This window comes from Mya arenaria, chromosome 2 (assembly GCF_026914265.1).
Source record: "Mya arenaria isolate MELC-2E11 chromosome 2, ASM2691426v1".
NCBI lineage: Eukaryota > Metazoa > Mollusca > Bivalvia > Myida > Myidae > Mya > Mya arenaria.
This window is the reverse complement of record NC_069123.1, coordinates 42,903,274-42,930,334: the sequence shown is the minus strand read 5'-3', so window position 1 is coordinate 42,930,334 and position 27,061 is coordinate 42,903,274. Positions and strand designations below refer to the sequence as shown.

The following is a 27,061-nucleotide window of genomic DNA, read 5'->3' as shown; positions in this document are numbered from 1 at the left end:
ATGGTCTAATAATTGATTTTATGGAACAAATAAAGCAAACTTAAGTTAACGTTTGATAAAACTTTTATTGCACAATGGAATTCATAAATATAATCATTTCATGTTGCTTTTTATGTGAAAAAAAGTCTTGAGAAACTTAACATTTTTACCAAGAAACATATATCTATAACAACAATATTGTACTCAGCTGTCACTGCAATATCTAGCATATTGAGGATTTCTACAGTATTGTTCGTATTAAGCTACCTAAAGATAACATGTTTAAAGTTAAAACCTTGATCACATGTTATCCCTTTAATCACAACATGATCCACCATAGAAAATATGAAACCAGGAAGCTTTAATGAAAACTGAAAAAAAGAATGATATAATGGTGCCAAAATTTATAAACAAAAAAACGATCTAAATCCATAAGTACATGATCAGAATGAAAACTAAAAACTTTTGGCGGACAGATATCAACATCTTGATGCAGATTATCAGTTTTTATCGCTTCTAGAAACTTGAAAGTGTACGGAGTGAATTGGTTTACCTTTAGCTTTAATATAATCACAACTTAGACTAAAGTATTACTTCAAATCTGAAGGCTGACTCAAATCAGTTCCATTCTTAGTTCTAACCCTAAAATATCCTTAAATTGAAGGAACATCCCAAAATGCAGCATCTATTATATCATAATTTCTACTTTAGATTTAATATGTTTCAATAAATTATGTATGTAATGTAACAGCATAACATACAATGTTGGAATCTGATGTTTGATATGTATGTTAAATATGTTTGAATTAAAATGCAGCAGATCAATGACTCATTTATCAGATGAGGAAACTTGAACTTGACACACAGGTTTTTTTTCCAAATAAGAACAGAAACGACTGCTATTTAAGTTAGCAAACCTTTTTTAGTTAAACAGGCATCTTATTGAATATTGCTGCCCTGGTCCAATCACCTATGAATCTATACATATAATTACATAATGTAAGATCATAATCCATCTGTTTTTAACAAGCATGTATTTGACATTGCAGTTGAATTTTAATTCCTGCTCTTAAAAAGATATGTCTTGTTAGCAAACCATATGGTTTATAAGAACATTACAATGCTGACAATTCAACAATATCAGTTCCACTACAAATGAACCGCACAAAACCCATCATCAAGTGTCAGAGTTATGTTTGTCCCTCTGTTCTTGTATCCAGGCTTCTATCCGAGCCTTCAGGTCCACCATGGGCACAACCATGTCCAGGGAAAGCGGCGCTCTGTTGAATGGGTCATTTTGATCACTGCAGTGGAGATAAGAAAGAAATCATTGTTGATGATTACCCATTTTCGTGCACCAGAGTGATGATGTATGTATGTATTTCTTTAGACCTAGCAGTCAAGGATAACCTGTGAAAGTGCAAGCACTTATTTCCAATGGGGTCTTTTTTTTTTGCTGAAGGGACAGCACGCTGAAGAGACAGTGGTGGGATACAAGGAAGTCCGGGTGCGACACCCTAGCTCTTTTTCGAAAAGACCCCTTGGTTCTTTTACGTGCTCGGTGTACAGCACCGATACACAGGGTACAACTTTCCAGGGTTAAACCAGTACTGAGTACACCACTTTTCCAAGTACAACCCTTTAAATGCCAAGCGCCAGGAAAGGGAGCTACTTGTACCAAATTTTAATGTATTTTGGAATGACGCGGCCATGGGTCGAACCCACGACCTCCCGCTCAACCACTTGCTTAACCACTAGGCCACGTAGACGGTCATGCGTCATGATGCAATGCATACCATGCGTTAGATTCATCATTATCCAACCTTTAATGTAGGAGAATGCGATCCTGATTATCATTAAATTTTCATGAAAATAAAACAGTACAACAGCATGGTATTTGATTGGAAGTTTGTCTATGTTTACCATAGTGCTGCAAATAACCATGGATCTGTTGCATTTTAATTAAGGTAGTTACCATGAGTGATTTAGATGAATATCACAAATCCAATAGGCCATTTGTTATTGCATCTACACGATGGACACCAGTACTGACTTCGATCAAGGAATTCAACATGGCATGATTCTATAAGATATCAGCTTTTCTAATGATCAAATTTAAAACAAAGTGGCATGACGTAGACAAACCTGAGTATATGCCTGGAGATGATGGACCTGTCTACAATGTTTCCTGACGTGGGTAGTTTCACTGGCTCACGCATTAGTGTGCCCATGATTGGGTCTAGGAACTCCTCCGGGGCGTCTGCCATCAGCTCCTCCTCCAGCTCCAGGGCTTCACCTACCGCCTGCAATATATGGCATATAGCAATAGTAAGGCGCTTTACTTTAGAACCAAGGGTGTCTATATATATATATATAGCCACACTGTCTAAGGGGCACATGCAGTTGGCCATTGATTTGGGGAATTAGCTGGCACAACTGCGAGTTACCGTTTAAGTTCAGATCACGTTTAATGGTTCACTTGGATTAACAACTCAAGTCCAATTAAGATGTTTAAAAGTTGGTTCTTTATTAATTCCACATTTAAGTTGAATAGTAAACAAAGATAAATCCAAAGACTTATTCAACAAGAAACATTCAATAGTCCATGTGATATTTTAAGTTATGAAAGTAAGTGAATTAATTATATAGTCACAATAAAAGTAGTTCAAAGATATTTCCTTAGTTAAAAGAAGACGTACAAAATTCCTAGTTAAGTTTTCCTTCTATCTCTCTCTCTCTGTTTCTCATTATGTATCTATGTGTATGAAAATGAAAAATGTGCAGACTATATATACTAACTTAAAGAGTAGAAGTTACCAATGAGAATTAAGTGATAAAAAGATAATAAAGATTTTAGAAAGTGTCACTCAAAATTAGTAATTGTCAAAAAGTAAAATTTACAATTAAATTAAGCCTGAGATAATTGAGAAGCATCAGTCTTAAAGAGTAATGTTTCTGATAATGATCTGAGATAATCAACTGATAATAATTATAAGAAGAGGAAGAGGAAGCAGTCAAAATCTTATCAGAAATGTCAAAACACTCAATTGCAATTAGAATGACTGACAAAAGCCTTTGTAGGAAATTATAAAAGTAAATATTATAGCAAAAATAAGATGTAAAAAGACCAAAAAAAAGAACAATAAATTTTCTACCAGAATTTGAAAGAGAAAGTCACACGGTGACAAATATATAGCCAAGGATATATTAAAGAGACCATTAATGCTGCACTCTGACAAATTGACAGTTTTTACCTTTATTTTTTGTCTCAGAATCTATATAAACATATATTGATAACACAACTTAGGTCTTTCCAGGATTAGTGTGTCACTTTGTAGATAAATAAACATGCAAGTATAAAACTAACAGGAAATTTTGGATATTTGCTCAGTTACCACCACATTATGTCATACTTGTTGTATTCATTAAAAGCTAATGTAGCTTTAAAATTTGCGTACAATTTTCCATCATTCTGTCAACTGCATGCTGCACTGTTGCTACAGTTATAGTGAACCGGCTGGTCTAATTTTCCGAATTTATCTCAAGTTCAGTCGGTGGTGTTTATGGATTTTAAATCACAGAATGGTTTGGAAATACTTGTCATTGTGTCAATGTAAAACTTGTGTTTATTCTAGATTACATGTTAATTCATGTTTGGGTTAATAGTAGAGTAAAAACAATGAAAGAGTTGAACACATGTGTCAATGGCATTTACTGATGCCGGGAGTTGTAACTGTGCAAAACATTTAGATAAAACAACACGGAAAACTATTTTGAATAAGTCCATTTCAATTTATAATGAATTTGATATTTCACTATAAATGAGATTTGTTGTTGTAACCAAGTAATAGCCTTTAATAAAATGATAAATAAACAAACATGACGTATTGATGCCCAGTGAACGCATACACAAAATGGCGGAGTTGGGAGAAAATGAAAATATCCGATACGTAATTATGGATTTCTCTGTCAGTTTACTATTATTGGTACATAAAATTAAGTCACATGCTTGATTTATTATTTTGCTATGTGATTTGTATGTACTGATGTGGTAATTTGCTGCAAGATTTGAATTTGAAATGGATTTGGTGAACATCCCATGGTAAATATCCCAGTCCGAAAATATCCGGACTTAGCATGGATCGGGTTACACACAACAAGGTCCGAATATATTCGGACCCCGCATGGTTAGGGTAAATTAAAACTCAAATCTAGGTCTAGTTTGGTTTTTAGTTTTTCAGGAATTATTTTCACAATATAATATATTAAAGCTCAAATGTCTTCATAAAATGTGACTCCCTTGTTAACAAATTTGGTAATTATTTCACTTTATTGACATTTTCAAATTAAAATAACTGAGACAATGTTTAGAAAATGTAATGTATTGTTTTAATACAGTGCAATTTTGTGTATTTTAATGCGTAAAATGCGCCTTCTCGGTTTTGTTTTGTTTTAAATTCAATATTGGTCAGTTTTTAAGTGTTCTGCATTCACTTTGCTTTAGCATACCCTTACAGCTAAACAAATGTCTTGCTGAGTGATATTCAATGTATCTTTGATAAAAAGTGTAGTTTATACATGTATACATGTTTCATAGTTTTATAGTCAATTTCATTGATGTTTTATATGCACAGTATGTAAGATTTGAACTGTGTGTTTAATTAGAACTTTGAGTGTTTTAAAACTTGCATTAATAGCAGTTTAAAAATTTAAAATGTCAAGTAAATGTTGTTATTATGTTGTTCTATGATTGTCACCCTTTAAGAGTATGTTTTATGACTTTTTTTCCTTTTTTTTTTTTTCGACCACCCAGTGGACATTTTTTCCAAGAATTCTTGTAAACCAAAAAATAAAAAAGGAGTGGCCTAAACATAATATGATACAATGTAACATGTAACATGAAACAGCATTAGAAATTAATACAAGAGTGAACTGTATAAAAACAATTTCACTATAAGAATAAAAAGTTACTGCCTGGAAAGTTTGAATGTAAGTTTATATCAGTTTTTATATCCCAACCAAAGGCAGATGGGTATTCTTTCAGTGTTGTCTGTCCCCCTCCTCCCCCCTGTTAGTCCGTCTGTAACACTTTTTTCTGTTCCAAGCCATATTATGGTACTTGATAGTGAAACTTTGAATGAATGTATATTAGATAAGGGAAATGATGTGTTTTTACATTCCAATAATGTAAAAAAGATTTATGGCCATTTGGAACTTAATAATAGCTATTTCTTTAAGGAAAATTTCCACCAGGAGCCATATCTTAATACTGGGGGGGTCACATATCACTTTCCATAAGGTAATATACAGGAATGGGAATGATGCATGTCAAATGCAGTAAAAATCTATATAGTTATGTATGGTAGAGTTATGGCCCTTTGTTACTTTCAAATAACCATTTCTGCCTATAGACAAAAACATGTCCAATCAATAACTGATGAATGGTCAGGCATAGTGTCCTCAAACTTTGTAGTTTGTTGATATTGACAAGTAGATGACCCCTATTGTTTTTGATGCCAATAGGGTACTTTAGGAAGTATTTTTTCTCTATTTAATGTTCATCACTATGCCGAAATTTGACCCCCACTTTGAAATCATATATATCCATGGGTCACAATTAAAACATGTAACCCAATGAACAATGTTCTTTAATCATGAGCTAATTGCTTCAAGCGTTAACAGGCAAATTCGTGATCAGAGGAAACTTATTTTTTTAACAAGCACAAAATTTGTATTTAGCATTTACAGTTTCTATTTAATTCTACCAAAAGTTCTTTTTAACCATAATATATCAAATATTAGGTCACCATTCACTAGCGGATTGAGAGGGGGAATGCAGTGAATTAAGAAGTAGAGTAATAAATCCCGACACTTGCATCTCCTACTGTCTCCACTACTCTGCTGTTATTCAGCACTGACCAAAGGAATCATTTTAAACTTAAATTTAAATTCTATCTAGACTTTCAAGGTAAATTATGTTAAAACAACACGGCCATAACAGGTTTGTTTGTAAACTTTTCCCCCCGATAACACCATTTCTGTTGTTAAACCAAACAAAAAGCTTTATACTTTAAATACGAAAACTTTTAAAACGCAATACATGAAAACTTACACTGATCTTTGTATGGAGAGACTCAAAATTGCTGATCATAACTGGAGGACTGCAAATCTTCTGAAGGACCCGGACTGCCTTGGGGAAGAGTTCAGGTGAGTATGACCGCCCATCCCCAGAAACTGCACGACAAAATGCCTCGTCGTTCGAGAGATTCAAGTAAATCTTCGCGATGTCAGACACCAGCACATCGGGTTTGAACTCGAACTCATTTTTATCTTTTACCTTGATTTCTCTTTGTTTCGGGCCTACCTGTAAACAAAGCATGAGATAATAAAATCCCTGACATTTAACTAATACTCTCAAGTATACTGGAAAAATATACATACCTGTACAATGTAATTTTAATGAATAGACTCTAACAAAACTGTACCACTTACATCTAAATGAGGAACATTTGTATAATGTAATGAACTTGATTTGAATTCAAAGAATCATTAAAAGGGTAGGGGAAGCTTAATCAACAAATATGAAAGCCAGAATTATGGGTATGCTACATATGTGTCCCAAGTTCCATATCTTGAACTTGATAGAGTTTTGGCCAAGGTTAACATTTTCCAAAGCTGATGTCACAGACACCGATGCCTCAAACAATACTTCAACCTTTTTCTTTGAAAAACAGATAACCTTATATGTGCTTCTAAAACGATTCAATTCTAGTTAAGATACATATTTCACTAATTTCTTACTCAAACTTGCACTTAAAACAGAACATTTAAAGTACTCATAATGACATTTAATTAGAGCCATCACAGGATGTGATAAGAGCGCCGAATGAAACATCTTTGACAGACCAGGCAGTCTGAAGGAATGTTAGAAGACAAGTGAGTTGACTATACATATTGCAATTAAAGAGTTCACACAGACATTTGGCCATTCACCACGTACAGATAAATAGTCATTCACACCTTGAATATTTTCCAAAATAACTTGTTTCTCAAGGGAAATAACTTAGGGTGCATTAGTAAAAAAACAGGTCAAGGAGTTGTCACTGAAAGTGACAAATGCCCCTAAAGAGCCAGTCAAACCAATGGAATACATCTTTATTCATAAGTGTTAACATAAGATATAAGCACACATGCAGGACCCCTGCTTGTTGACCTCAAGTGTAGGGGAGTGATGAACTAAGTAATAGAGACTTACAATTGTAGGGCCAATGTTATCTCAAAAATCCCTAAGCACCACAAAGTTACAGCCAAGACAGCACCACTTATGTTCTATGTGCATATTTGGAACATTCCATAGGATTATCCTCTCTATGTGACCTTCACCTTAACCGACTTACAGACAGACAGGGTGATAACTATAGGGTGACCACAAATGTTTTATGTGACCCTTAAAATAACTATTAAAATCTAATGTCCTGCAAACGTTATAAATCTTAACTGCCAACAAGGGTACATTACCAGATGCAGGAGAAAGTAGTTTAGCATGGCTGCGATCCTGTCCACCATGACGGAGTGACAGAAGATGGAGCGTATGTCTCGTGTGAGCATCTCAAGGGTAAGGATGGTCAGGTTGCCCATCATGTTGTGGTACCGGGCCAGCTTGCCGATCTGCTGGAGGTTGGAGGTGTGCTGGCGTTGGGCGACGGCTGTCATGCCCGCCCACTCTGGCCCATCACGAACGCCCTGCAACTCCTTCAGCTGCTTCATGAACTGAAACAGATATTTTAAATATATAACATACACATGCTGCAAAAACATGAAGTTTTTTTGCGTTGTTTGTTTTATTTTGTTTTAAATTGCGAAATTTGGCACTTAAATAAGTCATAAATTCGCAATTATTTTTGTTAACATTTTTTTAGCTGATTTATTTTTAGCTTATGTTCAAGTTTTTATTGCAAAACTAAACATTAAAACCAATTTTTAATAGCTAGTCCATAATTATAACACATTGCAGTTTGAAAAGGAACCTTTTACGAGAATTCTAAATGTTTAATAGGTAAGTTTGAAGTATTTTATACTTAGCCTTTTTTCAATCAGCCAAGCTAAATATTTTGAATGAAACATTTACTTACTCACACAACAACAAAATAACAAAATTGTGATAAATTTCCTAGTTTTCTTACATCCAATGCCTCATCAAGGAGAAAGATGGCATCATTGACGAGCAGGTTTATGAACCTCAGGAACAGTGGCGCATCTGTGTCTTCTATGCTGGCCTCTGCATGCTCAGCAAGACTCTGTTTTGGAATGTATGTTCATAAAAAGCATTTATAAAGACATATCTTACATGTAATTGGATAATTACATACATCTGTATTGGAATTTTAGCTTTAAGTTCAGGACAGTCATAATGGACAATATGAAATTTCCAGTTCAAAATTGATTTACATGGAATAAGGCATTCATGCCTAAATCACTGTAATGATTGAACTAAATATCTAGGGTACCTTAATAGCATCTTTATGTATCTGTTTTTCCCAGATGTAATGTAGAACCTTGTACATTGGGCGTCGATAGTTGAACTTCTGCTCAAACTGCACACTCTGCCCAGTCATCTCAATGCTCACAAACACATGTATCAGTTTCTCAGCCAGGTGGCTTATCAGGGGATGGTGCTGGAAAACCTGTTCTCGGTAGTACCTGAAGAAATAATATAAAATTATGATAATATGCATGAAATGAATGGCACATGCTGTGTTTGATTATCTAGCAATTCCATTTTTTAAAATGATTTTTTATTGATTTTTTTGTTTGTTTGGGAAGAGTGATGACTTAACACCAAACAAAAGAAAAATCAAAAGAAAAATCAATATTTAATTTGTTTTTTGTTTTTGCTTACATAAATTACATATTATTTTCTTTTGTTATAACAATTATCAATATGTGACATTTTTTAGTCATTTGAGCCTCTATTGAGTTAATTGTCAATATTGTGCTGGCATGATACCATATATATGTATGATTTGTGTACAGATGAAAAACATTAGCCTTAATTAAATAAGTTTCCAGCAATTTCCCCAGATAAAAAAGTGCCAAATATCACAAACAATATCTGTTCACAATTCATACACATTGTTTCGATCATTTTAGTCAGATGAGTTAAACACAATAATGCATTAAACCTATCTTGTGCCCCTTCTAACTAAGACTCAAACAATTGCCATTATAAACGTGAATAAGATTGCTGTATATGATACCATAGAAAGCAATGTGTCAAAAAGTTACATGATGTTGGTCAGTTTATTAATGTCATTACTAGCAATATATCTAAATAGGTGGAAACAAAGTTCCAATTAAATGCTCTTTCAAGGTCAACACATAGAAATATTACCAATGGTTTCACCCCACTTGAAATATAGAAACAAGAATCTTACAAGAATCTTTATTTAAAGTCAGGTATATGATAACAAGAAACATTAACTAATTGAGCTGTTTTCTAACATGAATAACAAACATACGAAACAAAACATAACGATGAACTGGTGACCTGAAAAAAAGTATAAAGTTTTAAATAGGTAACATATTGAAAATGTATTTAAAAAGGCGGTTTCTTATATTTATGCAAACAATTACAAAAAGTATGATGGATTAGAGCACTGCATAAAATGATAACATCAACCAGTTTTTCTGGCTGTACGGCAAGTCCACATGCACACGCTTCCTCTAGTTGACATACCACTGTAAAAAGGTTAATTATTTCAAGAGAATAAATTAAGGATTATTAAAGTATACATTTTAAACAGCAAAAACTGAAAGAAGCATTATGTAAATGGGTTTAAAATGGTTTAAAGGTTATAAATTACATTTTTTTTAACTTTAAACAAAGAATAGGTTAGTGTTTAGTTAGCTAGAAAAATTCTTTGGAAAAGATTATTTATATTGAGCATTTACAAGAAGGGCCTGTCCAGGTGCAAATCAGCCTTCTTAATTCTAGGTAGTTTTAAGAGCACCTTTTTGATTTGGGAGGCTGTTCCATACCTGACTGGCCTCAAAGCGGAAATACTTCTTCCCATATTGAGTTGTTCTAACCAATTGCACATTTACTAAGTTTTAAAATCTGATATTGCATTTACATGTCTTAAATGCTACAAGGTTTTGAACACATATTCTTGTGAGATACCATACAGACATTTGTTAGTTTCAATAGCGATGCATCATCCTTTGTTTAGGTGTAATGTTGGCAATTGAACTCTATGAAGAAGATAGATTTTTATAAATTGAAGTGTAATCATTAAAAGAGTATTGTATTGGTGACTTGTGTAATATCCTATATTGACAGTATTTTAGATGTTAATGATGATATTAAATTTTAGAGAAGAGACAAACCTGAGAAATTATCGCCAAGACAAGAGACAAACAAGTTCAGAATAAAAAATATCCAACCTTCCAAAATTGAATCTAGAAATTAACTGTTTTTACACATAAATAACTTAAATATATTACTCTATTTTATAACATATGTAGATGATTCATACCTAAATCACAAAAAATATTCATACATCACACACAATAAATAACTAAATAAAATATGACTGTCAAATACATGTGAGTTTAAAATTAAATAATAGGGTGGGGGTATGATTTGATTTCGGATACATTTGCAAATTAAGAATAATTAATTGATTATATGATCATTCTTATAGATGTACTAGTACTCCCAAATAAGATTTACCACAATTATTACCAGTACATTTGTTTAAATATTCTAAAAAGGATGAAATAATTTCCAAAACAATGGTTCTTATGAAGGATACCAAGTTTAATTTGAATGAAAACACGGTATTTCTACTTTATGAGTCGATAGTAAATCACAGTAAATCTTTTAGCACTCACCAATCATTTAATATTTTTGTGTTTTCAGCTATTAAATAGATGGTTACAATCTTGTTATCAGTAATATTTTTTTTCCATTGTTATCAGTAATCAATATTTTCCATAAATGCATTATTTAATAAGTAGTTTAAGGTTCATCGCTCAAAATTTGTGTTTGTCATACATGTGTATGTGTATGTGTTGGTTTTGAATAAGAGTGTCACTTTAATGTACAGCTTATTGATATGACAGTCACTTTAAGTGTATTGTACTATCACATACTTTGACAGCATTCCAGTTCGCACATTGTTACTGTCAGGGTTGAACGGCATGAGGGCAGCGAGAGTTTCTGCCAACTCAGCACGCAGATGTGGGTTCTTCATACGATCTGGACTCCCCATATAGACGAGGATCAGTGTCATCAGGTGCTCTAAACCACTGCCACTTGACTGAATACCAGTAAAAACATGTATAAGAAATATTTTTTATGAAATACTTAAGTAGAATGAGAGCAAAAGGGTTGTATTGATTGCTAATTGGAAGTAGAAATTTAGCTTTATGAAATAAAAAAGTCATGCACATTAATGTTGTTAAATTGATTTTTATCTGTAGAGTTTTTGTGAACATTGAAGCCAAATCATGATTGTGTGAATGAAAGGATGGAAAATGTAATTACTGTTTTAGTTCTGTTAATGTATTTGTTCAAGAAAATGAATGGTAACGATTCAGTATTTAGCATTACCTCATACATTTCATCTTTAAACCGATGAAGAAACAGTGTGAAGTCAGTCACATTGCCCATTATAAATTCAGGAGTGTAACCAAGGGCAACAGGCACCTGATCCGGAAGAGGGAATGTTATTGGCTCAAAGTCTGTGAAATCACTACTCCTAGCAACCTGGACTAGCCAGGTGCTTGTTGCTATGGAGAATTTCAATGTCATTTCTAGAAGCTGGGGTTCTGTTAGAGCTGCTTTCGTACACATGTACTCTTTCATTCCTGTAAGATGTGTATTTCAATGATTGTGAGACTAGAATGCAAAAATCATTTAATCATAAAAGTACTAGCTCTATTTACATGTGCTCTGCTGTGCTTATTAGGGGTATTTACAATCCATTTTAACTTTTTTCTCAAATCCCACCATCCAAATGATTTGTAATTCTTTATTGTTATAATTTTTTAACCACAATTCTTTTCATATAAACATCCTTAATTTTCCTTTTAGTGCAAAATATTTCACTTCTATATCATTTCATATTGTGTTCACATTTTATTAGTGTGCTTCTCTCTAATTTTTCTTGTTTGCTCATGAATTGTTTGTATGCTAAAGGCATAAGAGCCTGAATGCATTAAACTTTGTAGTTGTTGTTTTTGTTTATAAGTGAAAATTAAAAGAATAAGAGTAAAAGCAGTATTATATTCCATAAAATGTATTTTTTTTCTGAAATTGTTTACTTGTCTTCAGTAAACTCAACAACTATACATGTAAGAATCCCTAACCTTTTTCCATGAATGCCTTGTACCTAGTGACGTTGACGTCATCCTGGCCGGCTCCCTGTGCCCGCAGTGCGTCATATGCCTGCTGTATTTGGTGTAACTCCTGGTTCATCTTCAGAAACTTCTCATGTACTGCATGGAAACCCTGACAAATGCAATAATGTTATTTGAATGGTAAATGGAATACAGAAAAATCACACAATTTTCATTTTCATTATTTAAATACAGTATTACACAGTGTAAAGGAACAAACATCAATAAACCAGTATAAACTATGCAACATTAAATAGGTTAAAAACAGTTATAAACCAGAATAATTTTGCGTTTTTTTTAATTCTGCAAGAAGAATTAAAATAATATTTTTGAATTCATACCATTAGAAATGACTGTGCCAAGAATGTGTATCCATTTACTCTCCTTTAATAATCGTTTCCAATTGTTCTTAATTTTATCAATTGGCATAAAAGAAAAATCATTGATACTGTGGTCAGGAGTAAATGGATGCCTACTAAGTAGGGTTTATAGATTGGAGTGAGTATAAACGTCTGATAACAAAATATTACATTAGAAAATAGGATGAGGGTTATAAGCAAATGACTACATGACTGCGATCTTACTGGTATTAAGGTATATGTATTGTGTACCTGGTTTATGGCCTGATGTGTAAGAAAGAAGCATTCAGTGATGAAATTGAAGTTCTTGTCCTCCGCAATGGTCTCATTCTCTCCAAGAGGAATTAGACACGTCTCCTTACTTAAGTCTGTATAAATACACAAAATATGTTATACATATATGGCTATTTTTGTTACATATCTAAAGTCAGCATATCCCAGAATGACTGCTGTAATTATTTACTTTAACAAAGTAATTTATTTGTTTCAAAAATTGTACTATTTAATTAATATACCGAATGTCTCCCGCTTCTTAATTCCACATTACAAACTGCTGAAAAAGGATTCAGTTAATGCTAATAAATAACATGAAGTGATCCCCACTCCTGGGACAAATTTTTGCAAGAAAGGAAAAAATCCCCACATGCTCTTAAATTATATTTTATTCTGTGTTTCAGAAAAAAAACTTAAATGTTATGAAACTAAACATTATATAAATTAAGGATATTTCTTGAAAAAATACCAAGAAAAGTTGAATATCATATTTTGGCAATTTTGTCCCTCTATGCAAAAATTTGGTTTTTGTACAGGGTAGGGGTAAATGGTCAATTTTTGTCCATCTTACCATGACTTGATATAAAACAGTACACTGAATGTTCTCATTTAAAGAACACCTCACCTTGTGAATGTATGCCTCTTTCACGAGCATCATTGTCATCTGCCGCAATTGCTCGTAAGTAAGATGGCTGGATTTTGAGCAGTAGTTTTGAACAAGGCTTGGAAAATGGCTCACACAGTTTGAGCATGATGTAACACAAGTTTAGGCTGTAGCCGTCCGAGGTGTAGATCTGACCATAACCCTGTTGGGCATGCGCTGTCCATAACTTGGCACGACCTGAAGTACAGGACACATAACAAAATCAACCTTAGCACAACTTCAACTGCAAAACTCGTAACAGTTATTTTCTACATTTCTGTATTTACACCATACAATGATAATATGTTCCTATTGCAATACTTATTAAAATCTCCCTTGCATGACTTCTCATAAAGCTCCATAAATAGTTCATATGAAACAACTCACCTGAGTTAGCACTAATACATTTGCCGATCCAGGACAGAACTGTGTGTTTGAGATGTGGAGACACTTTTATGATGCTTCGTATGATCTCGTACACCAACTGGCAGGTCCCAGACAGAGGCTGCAGGGGGGAAACATAGCAATAGGTAAGATTAAATCTTGTAAGCAAGATCATTTTGTCATAGAAGTCATTATTAAATGGAACTTTCTAGAAAGATGCTATTGGGAAACAAGTGTTGTTGTTTTTTCAAACAAAACAAGTTATTACTCTCGTTGGCACAATTTTACCCGAGAGCATGGTCTTGTGTTGTGGGGAAAAACGGAGAACTCGGAGAAAACCCACTTGTCCAGCCGGGAATTGAACCCGTGTTGCCTAGGTGAGAAGCAAGTGCGCTAACATGGCAACCAATAACGATTGTAATATGATGACCTTAGAGGTAGGTACCTTGACATTGAATGCATTCAAACATTCAGTCTTTAAAGTTGCATTGATCCCAATATTCTTAAACCATTCCACTCCTAGCAAATGCAAGTAACATAACAATGGCAATTTAATTTCTAGCAAGGTATTCAATGGGCATTGGAAAAGTCTGTACATAAAGCTAGTAACTTCAAATGTTGTTATTTTCACACACACAAAAAATGTATACACACCAGAACCCCCAAAAAATAATTGTTACTGCTGACAGAAAATGTAACTTAAGTACAAGAATAACCAACATATCAAAGCTGGCTTTAAGCACTTACAGAGTTCACTTGACAACATGTGTACCTAATTCATCCAATTAGCAAGCACAACCCATTTGTCCTATATGTTTCAGTCAAACACATACCAGCCATATATTTTTTTCTGCTATATCATGCTCCTGTTTGGGTGTGGTAGATGGGTTCTCAAAGAAGGTGTTGGGCTTGCCCTGCTCGGGAATGGGGCTGTAGCTGAGCATGGCCCCCAGCAAGGTCTTCTCAAAGTCACGGCCCCTGGTCCAGTCTGTTGGGGTATTGTATGCCATAAACATCTGAAAATAAAAAAGTTTACCAATACATGTATTATTTATAGATACATCTGAATCCCACATGGTGTTATATAATCTTATGGTTATATTAAACTAATGTTAAAGGATCTGTTTTATCATCTTAAAAGTTGCACCAACTATTGCTGAGGTATTGTATGAATTAAATGACTTCAATAATAATTATAAACATACAACACATATGATAATTTATCTATGCATTGTTTCCATAAGGGACTAAACTTACTGTATGTGCATAATACTATTGCATCGACCAATAACTACAATGGTTATTTACATTTCCATTAATTGGAACACACCTCAGCTAATGGAGCACTCTGTGTAAAGAAGCTGATGAGGCCGAGGTATCTGGTCACATCCGGATGCATGAGGGTGAACTCAGTGATGAACTTTGCCTTGAGAGCGTCCAGGACGGGGGTAAACACCTCGCTTAGGCTCCCGTCTTCATTGTTCTTGTGAATCTCATCCGATGTTCTCAAGAAAAACTCCTGTGTACTAGTGTCATCTAAATATCAACGTAACATCTATAATATATTATCAAAAGAAAATGATGTTACTATTGCAGTTAAACTCTTTAATAAAACAAAACGCAAAATATCCTGGGTTTTTAGAATTGGTTACATCACTGTATTTTCTTGACTAAAAGTGGACAGCTTTTCATCTGATCTCATTTCTCATTTGAGGGTAAATAGAATGATTTTTTTTAAGACTTACAGATGATTCTGTAAACTACAATGCATACTGGCCAGGAAATGAAATCAAAGACCAATCTTAAATTATTGAACATACCCGACAGGAAGTGGCAGGCCTCAAGGTATATATCTATGAACTGTTTGCGTATGTTTTGGTCCGGGTAGAGTTCGGACTGCTGGAGACATGTCTTACTGTTTAACAGTATCACAGATCTACAGCGTGAAAGCTCCGTATCTAGGTCTGAGTACTGGAATTAAACATGTAAGCATGATAACATATTTATTTATGTATAAATGTATACCTGGTTTTTAAAATCACAATAATTTTAAAAGTTAACCAATATACAGTTGAAAGCAAATGTTTATCAAGACCTTTGGAGTGGTGATTTCAGAAAGCAGAAAAAATTAACAATTGAAAATATGCATACTTTTTATTCATTCCCTGATACAACAATACATATCTACCACAGTAACTTTGATGGAATTTGTAAATACACTATTTCTTATACCTCGTTGTTTTGTGCCAGTTTTCCCAACCTGGAGTAACACTGTGTGAGATAGCGGAGCACATGTCTTTCTGCAGCCTGACTTGCCTCTGTAGGTCGACCGACTGATCGGGGACTTGTCACTATCACAGAGCCACCAGGATTCTCAAGCAATAACCGCTCAAACACAGCCTTCACGTAAACAAATGGATAAGCAACATTTATCAAAGAAATAAATAATAAGTTGGAGGATCATAGAATAATTGCTGAAAGTAGCAGGATAATAGCTGACTGTAGTAAGATAGCAGCAGGATAATTGTTCTATCAGTATAGTTGCTGAAATTAGCAGGGTAATTCCTGAAAGAAGCAAGATAGTAGCGGCTAATTGCTGAAAGTAGCAGGATAGTAGCCGGATAATTGCTGAAAGTAGCAGGATAGCAGCCGGATAATTGTTGTAGCAGAATAATTGCTGAAAAAGCAGAATAGTAGCAGGATAATGGTTGTAGCAAGAAAATTGCTGAAAGTAGTAGGGTAGCAGCAAGATAATTGTTGCTGTAGGATAATTGCTGTAAGCGGCAGGGTCATTGCTGAAAGTAGCAGGATAGCAGCAAGATAAATGTTGTAGCAAGATAGTTACTGAAATTAGCAGGGTAATAGCTGAAAGAAGCAAGATTGTAGCAGGAGAATAGCTTAAAGTGGCAGGATAATTGCTTAAAGTAGCAGGATCATTGATTTAAGTAGCAGGATAATTAATGAAAGTAAGAGGTTAATTGCTGAAACCAAATCAGGTTTCAAAGAGGCAGAAAAAAAGTAGTTGGATGTTCTGACATATATTGCAAGGTTTCCACCTGATAACCGGGTCTTTTTGAAACGCTGAAACATGTCATAATACACATGTATATCTTGACATTTTGCCATAAATTCAATAAGACTAAAGCAACAATAATTGAATCTTGAATAAGTAAAAAACTTTTATAACTGAAATAAATCATTGATTTTCCTTTTATTATATTTAAAGTTCAACTTGATCACTTCTTGCAGAATACAATGAAAGTATATACACTAGTGTCACCTTAATTAATTACTACGTACCACTCATCATTTTAAATGTAGGATTTAGATGTTTGATTATTTTAGTAACACATGAAACTTGGAGTCAGTTTCTTCCCATCTGTCAGTCTTAAATGTTATAAAAAAAATGTATGCCAGTTTAACACAAATAATCTGCTCCCAACAATAACCCCACAAGAACAAAAAAAAATGCATTACTAAACACTGTTAGACAAATGAAGTGACTCAGATGTGATTATCATATATCGCAGGTTACTCGAAGACAACATTACTTAAAGACAACAAATCACCTGTTCCAGACAGTCAACATCAAGCCAGGTCTGTCCATCTAGTGTCTCTGCCAGCCCTTCCATATACACACACCGTACCGGCCTGCCTTCCTCAAATGCCTCTGTAAAATAAAGCCACATTTTTATTGTGTTAACATTGTAGTTCAGGGGCCTGTTTCATTAAAAATCTTACCATAGTTTCAAGTTAAAAATATCTTTGTGTTAACATTTCAGTATTTTTACTTCATATTTGTGCGAGATGAATTTTAGCTCTCATAGGAACATTACAATCGCCCTTAATTTGGCTTTGACTTTTGAGTCGAGAGCATTAATGCTAAGCCTACACAACTTCCCATGTTTCAGTAAAGTTTGTTCGAAATTTGAATAGAATTAAGTAACTTCAGCTGAGACATGATAGCTACTAACAAAACACGAAAAGTCTAGCAGACAGTGTAACTAACATATATGCCTCTTTTCGGGTACATACTTTATGCCTCCCTTATATTATACCTGATTTTAATACCTGATTTTAAATGTTCTTAATGGCATAGTCATTAATTGACCTGCAAAATATGTACATTGGGCACATGTAAAACTATTTCCGATTTACAGTAATGAATAATTACCGTCATTGTCTAGAGTGATGAGGAAGACCTTTTCCAGCATACAGCTCACTCGCCTCTTGTACACTGACAGCAGGCGAATCTCCTCTTCTGATAGCTCTTCATTTCGCTTTGGTTCTTCAGATAGGGATATATTCTCTGTAACAAACACTTAATGTGAACATATATTTTGTTGAGAAGACATTGTAACACAATTTCATACAAATGAAAAAATACAAATACAGTGCATGCTAAGACATTCTTTCACATAATAATTTTATTACAGCTTTTAAGCTACAAATTGATGTACATGTAAATGGTCTTAGCTTAAAACATATTGTTTATTTTCAGAAGAATCATAAACAAATGCAGGCCAATTTTTTTAATGTATCTCATCTAAGAAAAATGATTTTTTTAATACCCAGTACCCGGTAATATAAAACAAAATATGAGTGAAGTTTTACATAACAGCACATTTACAGCATTACTTTTTTCTTTAGAAAACTGCTATTAACCTGTGTGAAAGTCATTGTCCTGAGTGAGACGTTTGTTTGAAGCGTACATCTGGGCATCATCAAGGCTTGGAAACAGAGCAGCAAACGGATTGTTTGCTATATTGTTTTGCTCAGCCATACTGAAATGAATACATACTGGTATATATAATTTATACATACATGTACACTTCATTCTCTGGTATTTCCATGCAATTTAATATTTTATTACATAAATTAAGTACTCCAAAAAGTTTTTTGTTCTTATAGTAGCAAGTCAAAACACCCAAATCCACCAAAACTCAACAGAGTAAACATATCCTCAAATTGATAAAAAAAAAACACTTGAAAGTAAAAAGCTTGCAATGTGTTAATTCATACACATATTCTGATTTATGCAAAATTTACTGGAGGCGAATGTGTATACGCAATGTTCTCAAAATCTAAATAGACAATGCTCTGGTCCACATATAAGCACTATGTACAGTTAGAAGACAATGAACTCATGAAAACACTCTGTAGGCTTTACTTATGGACCAGATCAATGTATTGAGATTTCTTTTTTGATACTTTCGGAAACTTTACCAAATTTCTTCAACTAGATGCATGTTCAGGTGAGAAATTTTGTTGTCATTGTAAGATTTGATTGTTATCTGCAGGTTATTGTTGTATCTGTTTATTTAATGCACCAGTCAATTGTAACCATGGCCCCCCCAGGTCCGGGGGTATACCGGGGAAATGGGCCGTGTTTTTACCTTTCAGGTGGCCTCGCAGTGCTGGGTGAATGCGGTAGTTTTGTCTTCGCTTTAAATATAGCGGGGAATGTGCCTTACCTAGGGTCCCTGGGGTGCGGGGGCATTTGGCGGGGATTTTACCATCTGTTCGACCCCTGCAGTAGCCGGTGTTGGCTGGACCGAAAGTCAAAGTCCCCGCTATTCCCTGGACCTGGGGGGGGGGGGGCGTGGTTACAATTGACTGGTGCATAAATAAGTAGTTTTATTGGCATGCTATAATCCTTTCAACATTTTCTGACATTTATAAACAGCAGGAGCTCATTTCCATCAAACAGATTTGATCTATCCTAAGACAAGTTTGTAACATTATACAGCAATGAATTAATTCCTCCCGCTATTTATAGTTCACCTTGTATGATAAGGCCAGCCAGCCAACACAGGCGGTCAGTTTATCTCTAGCAGTCAGAGCTGTACCATCCTCACCAATATCATATGTATCAGTAATAAATAGTGAGAACACATGCAGTCGTTCTTCATAACATAACAAAGTTAAAGACTGAAATGAACTTAATGTCATCAGCAATCTATTGAGTCTAAAATCATAACTGTCAAAAAATCACCAGTTTACAATCACAGACCGATTTGCCAAGAATCCAGATATACTGTACAGAATATACACATATGTACAAGAATGTCAATGTACCGAGTTGACAATCAATTAACTACAGATAAAAATACCTTGTGCTCCTTTTCAATAAACAGCAATACAAAAGCAGAAGCTAACGGGTATTTCTTAATTTCAGCTACACGTCAGTTATTAAAGTGACGTGATCAACGAAGAAATCAGAATAAATCCGAATTTTACAATATTTGGTTTCCTGCTCTTATTCGTACGAATCATAAAAGCCGGTAACAACTTAATACTCTTCAGAAGGAGATTTCCGTTCGTTTTGTTTTGTTGAAGCAAGTTTGAAATTGGAATATGGACAACATTTCGCAGTTTGCAGAAGCCAGCAATCCATGGAACAACCAAGAAAGATCCCTGACTGGTCTTCGAAAGGCGTTGGTTCTAGGAGAAAGAACGGGACACATTGCGAATGTAATAAATCAATGTATCCAAAGTTATTTCATGATTTGACATTTCTCATTTCAGATGTCAACAATCTGACAATGACATCATTGAGCTTATACAATTCAACACTAGTTATTTTCTATGTTGTTCTCTTTGTATAAAGTGTTAGGAGGACTCCATTTACTGCAGTAGTGTACATTAATTGCAATATTCTGATTTTAGGAAATACATGTAGGACATCGACGAGTACATGTTATTAGCCACAATAAATGCACGTATGGGATTTTTTTTTCAACATATGGATTTTCAGTTTGTTCCCTAAACGCAACAAGTGGACTGATTCATACCAATGCTAAATTTATTCTTCAATTGTAACTCCCCAATAATTAAACTGCATTGTTATGCACCAGTCAATTGTAACCACGGCCCCCCAGGTCCAGGGAATAGCGGGGACTTTGACTTTCGGTCCAGCCAACCCCGGGTAAAATCTCCACCCTGCGGGGACGAACTGATAGTCAATTCCCGCCAAATGCCCCCGCACCCCAGGGAGCAAAGGTAAGGCAAATTCCCCACTATATTTTGCGCGAAGACAAAACCACCGCATTCACCCGGCACCGCGGGGCCACCTGAAAGGTAAAAACACGGCCCATTTCCCTGGCTATCCCCGGTATACCCCCCGACCTTGGGGGGGGGGGGAGGCGTGGTTACAATTGACTGGTGCATTAAATAATAAGAAACAGTTAAACATAAATTATTTTTAGCTAATACCTTTCTCTTTTTACACTTAAGTGTTTCATGAAAAACAAATTCATATCAACCTGTCAACAAAGCATCGTCATTTTTTAACTATCTAGCAGGTGACATTTATATCCCGCTCAATATACTTAGCGCTAGTATTATTCTTCTCCATGTCCTTTTCATGGGTGACTTTTGGTCACCTTTTTGATAGAGACCACATAAACAGAGATTGCTTTTCATAAATGACAAAAGATAAAAAAACTGTACTTTTTCTTGTTTCAACTACATAGTTACTTTGCGCTGCTTTAAAATGGGAAGAAACCCTGTATTTACTAATGGAACTATGTCATGTTTGTCCAAAATGTATGTGTGAAATGTATACACAGGTACCTGCATGCAATTGTCTGACCATTGGGTATCTTGGTCTGAAATAACTACCTGACCACGCCCTATTGGCAAACTGCCTGTTTTGCAAAAAAATAATTAAAAAGTGTTACAACACAACATTATTTTACAAGCATACTGCAAATATGCTGTTATCTCTTTCCCCGGTTTTATGTAACTGAAAAGCTAAATACTCAATTTTTATGAGTCCTATAACATACCTGTTTTTGTTTGCTACATTTCAAATTGTTCTTATTTCTATATCACCATCTATTTTAAATATCATGCCATTTATTGATATTTATTAAAGAGAGCTGACTATGATTCTGGTTGCCTTGATCCTGATTCTGACACAAACCTTTCGTCCATGAAGCTGATACAGGTATTGAAAAAGATGAGCAAAGCAAGGACAGACCTTAACAAGGTACGTTGTTTGTAATTTTATTATCATTCCCTGTTTATGTTATCTTGTTCATAGCAGGCATCATAAGGTTATTGAAATCATTTTTTTAAATTCATTTTGGCACAATTTGGTAAAGATAAATATCTCAAACTTAGACTTGTAATTTTACGTATTAGATATAAAGAACATACATGAACTTATATAAATGTACAAAGTTACACAAAGTATAGCTAAATACAAACTGATTTATATATATGTATATATCTATATGCTTAATTAATAATTTCCAGGTAAACCTAGAAATACAGTGTCGGATGCAGGACAAAGAGACAAGAGACATAACTCACTTGGACATTCTTGGTAAAATTAAATTGTAACATAAGAACAGTGATGGTATACTTAGTCTTGTTAATCCTGTGTAGAGATTTGTGATAAATCAAATTAAACTATGGGTGGTTAAATTAGTAACATATATTTAAGGATTTTAATATTAAAATGGAGTCAAAAAGCTGACAAAACCATGGGCTAGATTTAACTGTTTTCATTCTTACTATGCAAATTAAGTCTGTTTTTGTTTGCATGACATGCATTTTGTACTGTATGCATTGAGTCATGAAACTTAAAACAAGCGTATGACAATTAAAGTTTGATTTACCCTTAAACAACCTACATAATTATGTGTTTGTGTATTGTTGACTTAAGAGGGCAGGATCAACAAGATAAAGGCCCTGAACAGCCACCTTGAGAGTGTGATTGAGAGCAAGGAGCAGCTGATACGGCGCCTCCAGCAGCCCTTCCAGGGGGATTACCTTCGCCTTGAGGCTCAGCACCACAAGTGAGGCCCTCCTAGGTTTCTGAAAAACTATTTTCTCTTTGTAGACAAGAAAATGACTTGCTCTAACTTCTTAATTGATTTTTTCATTTTAATTATTGATGTATAGAGCGAATTAACATTTGGGATTTTCAGTTTAATAGATCATGTCGAACACAATTAAAAGCTTTGTTTTGACCATATTAATTTATGTAGTCATAACTGATCAATTAAGGTAAATGAAATGACCTAAAATGTTTATCAAACGATTAAAATTTTAGAAGTAGGTTTCTTCAGTAAATACTAGACTATGGTAGCATTTATTTCGTAGATTTACTGAAATACCTCTGAGAGATAAACTTGCCAAGTTGAATAGAGATGTCCTGGTATTTACTACATGTACTTGTCAATTAAAAATTCTCTGATGTGTTTTCAGGTTTGCCTGTGAACTGTTCCCTCAGATGACACCCCTGCTAGGAGAGCTAACAACTAACATGGAAAACCTTGTGTGGACAAAGTCCCTCACCTGGTCGGATGGAAAATTGGTACAAACAGGCTTTCTTACAACCTTTTACTTTATAGCAATTGTAAATCTTACCTTTTGGGGTTAAATATATATTGTTTTTCCTTTTAAGAGATAAAAGAGCCTTTGTCATAAATTGAATTTCTGGTAAAAGCCCTATAAAGAGAACTTTCACATGGCCTAAAGAGTGGTTATGAATGCTATCAGTTTTCATCCCAATCAAGATAAACGAAATTTGAATAGTTTACTTTAAACCATTCATTATAATCAGGTTTGCACATAGTGAAACCTGGTTATTGGAATGGCATACATTGCTTTTCTGATGGCAGCATCAAACTTACATATGAAATTGAATTACTTTATTAAGTGTTGACATATTGGTACTAAACATGGTATATAGAATGTACTTATAAAGACCTTTCATGCGACTGGGTTTGGGTCTTTTTGGTCCAGGTAAAGGTGACTGTGTACCATACTTGAAATAGATAAATAAAAGTTTGAAACTGATTATCTTTTCAGTAGTTAAGGTTGACATATTTTGATCAAACTTGGTATATAGAAAGAGTTTATGGAAACCTTTCATAGGATTGCATTTGGGTCAATAGCAGTGGTCCTAAAAATAGTAAACAGTTCATTTATTATAACTAAAACTTGTAACAGTTCATAAAATAGAAACATGTTTTCCACTCAATGATATTTTAAGGAAATATTCCAACCAATCTAGGGCTATAGAAATGTTATATTGAACTAAGGTAGGTTCATCTGGCTCACAAGTAAAACTTGAAAAACAGTATAGATGATTTACAATACAATATAAATTGATTGCAAAATCTTTATTAATTGTCTGCTGCAAGACATTCATGTAGCCACAGAACATTGGGCTCTCTTTAGGTTTTTATAGATCAGTTTTTCATCAAGACCTTGCCTCGCACAGACAAGACCTTGCCTCCTTAGTACGGAATGACATCATAGGGGTTTCGATAGCACAACACAAGTCCTGTTGATCGTTGAAAACCTTCGTTGCATTGTGGCATTTCTATTTTTTGTATGCTTGGATTAAGTTTGTTGTAGAAAACATCATTAAAGTTAAGCCTCATGAGGCACCTTGGCATAACAAGAATGGGTAACCCACTATTTAGCCCATGGCTAATATTATGTTGTCACCAAACTTAAATGTGCTTGGAGGAATTTCCCTGACAAAGAAAAGCTAAATGACCCTATTTCTAAGCTAGTGACGTCTAATTTGAACTAACTGTGCTCCTGGCACCCTCAAAATGAAATTTCATTTAGTGAAAACCATTTATTGGGACCCTGTATGTGGTAAGTACCATTGACTCAAATGCGTCAACCATGAGGGTCACAGGAACCCTCCTTACTGGAAATCTTAGGAAACTCTGTGTCTACACTACTGCATAGACACAGTAGAAATGACTGGAACTTATTATTTTCATCAAATAAATGAACTCTCACATTTTCACATGTTTTGCAGGAGAAGATGATATCTGAGCTGACGAGCGTGCTAGGTGCGATGCAGACCAGTTTCCAATCATACTGTCAGATCCAGCAGAGCATGAAACAACTACACACCTTACAAACAGAGCCGCTTCACTCCACACATTTAGAGGGACCACCGTTGTGATATAGTGACTTTTTAGTGCTTGGATAACCTCTGATTTTGTGATATACTAGTGTCCATAGTTTATATTTATGTGGAAGCATTGCTTCAGTAGACTACTAATGTAGGTACCCAGTGGATGTGATACTGAATTGGATTTGAACCACATAGGATTGAATTGGTGTTAAGTTGTCAGTTACCTCTGTTATGGATAAAGTCTAAAGGTTACAATATGTCAAATGTTGTGATACAGAACAAATGCTTCATTAATAGTTGGATAGAAAGAAGCAGGAGCTTCTGGAATGAAGCAAGAGCTTCATATCATTGTTTGATATTATAATTGCTTCATAAAGCCTACAGTGTATATTCTGCTAATGAAAAAAGAAAATTCAGCGCACTTCAGCATTCCGTGAGTGACATGTTTTATGGGTTAGTGTGAAGAAAACACACTTAGTGATTTATTGACATAAAACTTGATACAGTAGTTTTCAGAGTTGGACATACACCTTAAATGCAAATGAAGTGTTTTGTAATCTTTCATTCGAATGGCATGGTGTACAATTTTAATTACACTAGAATATAGTAAATGTTCAATTCAATGTTCTTCATAATGTTATGTGAATTATTTGTCTGGAATATGTAGAAATTGGATGTTGATTGAACTTTTATATTTTCTATATTAGTTTAATAAATTGAAGAAAAAAGGCTTCAAATTTGAGTTAAATATACCTATTTAAATATTGTTTTCATAGGAGCTAACATTTCAAAATTCTACTCAACTGTTTTAATATGAAAATGAAATGACAAACTAATGATTGGATATTTTTACGCTATGCAGAAACTTGAAAAGCCAGATAGATTTTAATGATTTTGATTGTTTATGCTTTTTTTTATCAGACATGAATATTAATATTTATTATATACCCATCATAAATCCACACGCAATACATAACCAAAAAAAAAAACGGTATTCAGAATTCCACTTCAGTGCAATACAGCCGTATTCAACTCTTGTGACGTCACGTCATAACAAGTATCGTTGCGCTATGATGACATCATAAAACAAAATAGTGTGTCGTTAAAATGACATTTGTTGGCTTTTAAGTGATCTAGCCAGTAATGTTTATAATAAAAGGGTTATTAGTATTGCGTTTTGATCCAGAATGTCTTATTCGACTTAGTTGATTTTGGTTTCACTCGACTTGTGCAAAAAAATCTCCAAAAATCCACTCGAGTCGAATACAACCTCCCGGATCAAAATGCAGTACAAAGAACCCTATTATTTTGACCTAGATTAAATACAGATATGTATCAGAAACAGGCATCATAAAGGTAGTAAATGTGATCTCAATTGGAGTGTTTACTGTTTGTCAGACCAAGTTTCACTTACCACTTTAAAGAATGGGTAAAAATATTGTGTTTAAACATTAGTGTCGTAACAAGATGTTCTAAACATTTATCATAACTTTACCCACTGTAAAACTTGACCAATCGAAAAAACAAGTATCTTCACGATATGGTAGGAATGGCATCAATAAAGGAAACATTTGACCTAGTGACCGTTATTTTGACACACAAACCAAGTTTAATTACAAGTAAGCAAGTTTTCAAACGGATGATTTAATGACTTACTTTTTGACCAGATGAAATCTATATTCAAACGACCCGATGTCATGAAAATTCATGAAATATGTTTTTTTAATTTGACCTGATCAACTTTTGACTCGAATGACCAATAGTAAGACTTTGCCTTGATTTCAGGTCCATATTCTGACAGCATTTATAACATTTGCACTCAAAGGTGTAAACAAAAGTAAACCTATTAACATGAACTACTATTTACCAGTTGCCAAAGCCATTATAATAATAGCTATCTGAGGTTGTTCAGCCAAGTGAACTTGTAAATCTATATATCAAACATCCTTTATAAATCAACTGATCAACAAATGCCAACTAGTGCAAGAAATCTGATCAGTTCAGAGAGACAAGCATTTAGAGTTTCATGGAGATTGTATAAATATAAGTTTTTATCAAGGCTTTTCTAATAATTGATCCAGCAATCTACATCACCCATAATCAGAATTGACTTAGATTGCAGAC

General features: G+C 34.2%; 2 protein-coding genes across 3 annotated transcripts; one reads left to right on the top strand and one right to left on the bottom strand.

Moving 5' to 3' along the window:
• Window positions 1-51: 51 nt before the first annotated feature.
• On the bottom strand, window positions 52-20,258 carry LOC128211637 (ubiquitin conjugation factor E4 A-like). 2 transcript variants are annotated; one of them, XM_052916633.1, is made up of 21 exons: window positions 20,154-20,258; window positions 18,706-18,824; window positions 18,215-18,349; window positions 17,610-17,710; window positions 16,273-16,440; window positions 15,861-16,011; window positions 15,371-15,576; window positions 14,874-15,056; window positions 14,044-14,161; window positions 13,639-13,854; window positions 12,993-13,108; window positions 12,352-12,493; window positions 11,594-11,850; window positions 11,134-11,300; window positions 8,487-8,679; window positions 8,163-8,276; window positions 7,498-7,749; window positions 6,092-6,343; window positions 3,234-3,254; window positions 2,125-2,282; window positions 52-1,283 (listed from the first exon to the last, which is right to left on the bottom strand). In XM_052916633.1, exons 2-21 carry the CDS (start codon window positions 18,821-18,823, stop codon window positions 1,157-1,159), a joined length of 3,195 nt encoding a protein of 1,064 aa, XP_052772593.1. In that variant the 5' UTR covers window position 18,824; window positions 20,154-20,258; the 3' UTR covers window positions 52-1,156. The 2 variants fall into 2 exon arrangements, with proteins under 2 accessions (XP_052772593.1, XP_052772600.1); XM_052916640.1 differs by lacking the exon at window positions 3,234-3,254.
• A 97-nt stretch (window positions 20,259-20,355) lies between these two features.
• On the top strand, window positions 20,356-25,662 carry LOC128219768 (uncharacterized). Its single transcript, XM_052927740.1, has 6 exons — window positions 20,356-20,514; window positions 21,920-22,033; window positions 22,303-22,372; window positions 22,715-22,847; window positions 23,260-23,368; window positions 24,836-25,662. The coding sequence occupies exons 1-6, from the start codon at window positions 20,398-20,400 to the stop codon at window positions 24,983-24,985; spliced, it is 693 nt and encodes a 230-aa protein (XP_052783700.1). The 5' UTR covers window positions 20,356-20,397; the 3' UTR covers window positions 24,986-25,662.
• The last annotated feature ends 1,399 nt before the right edge of the window (window positions 25,663-27,061 follow it).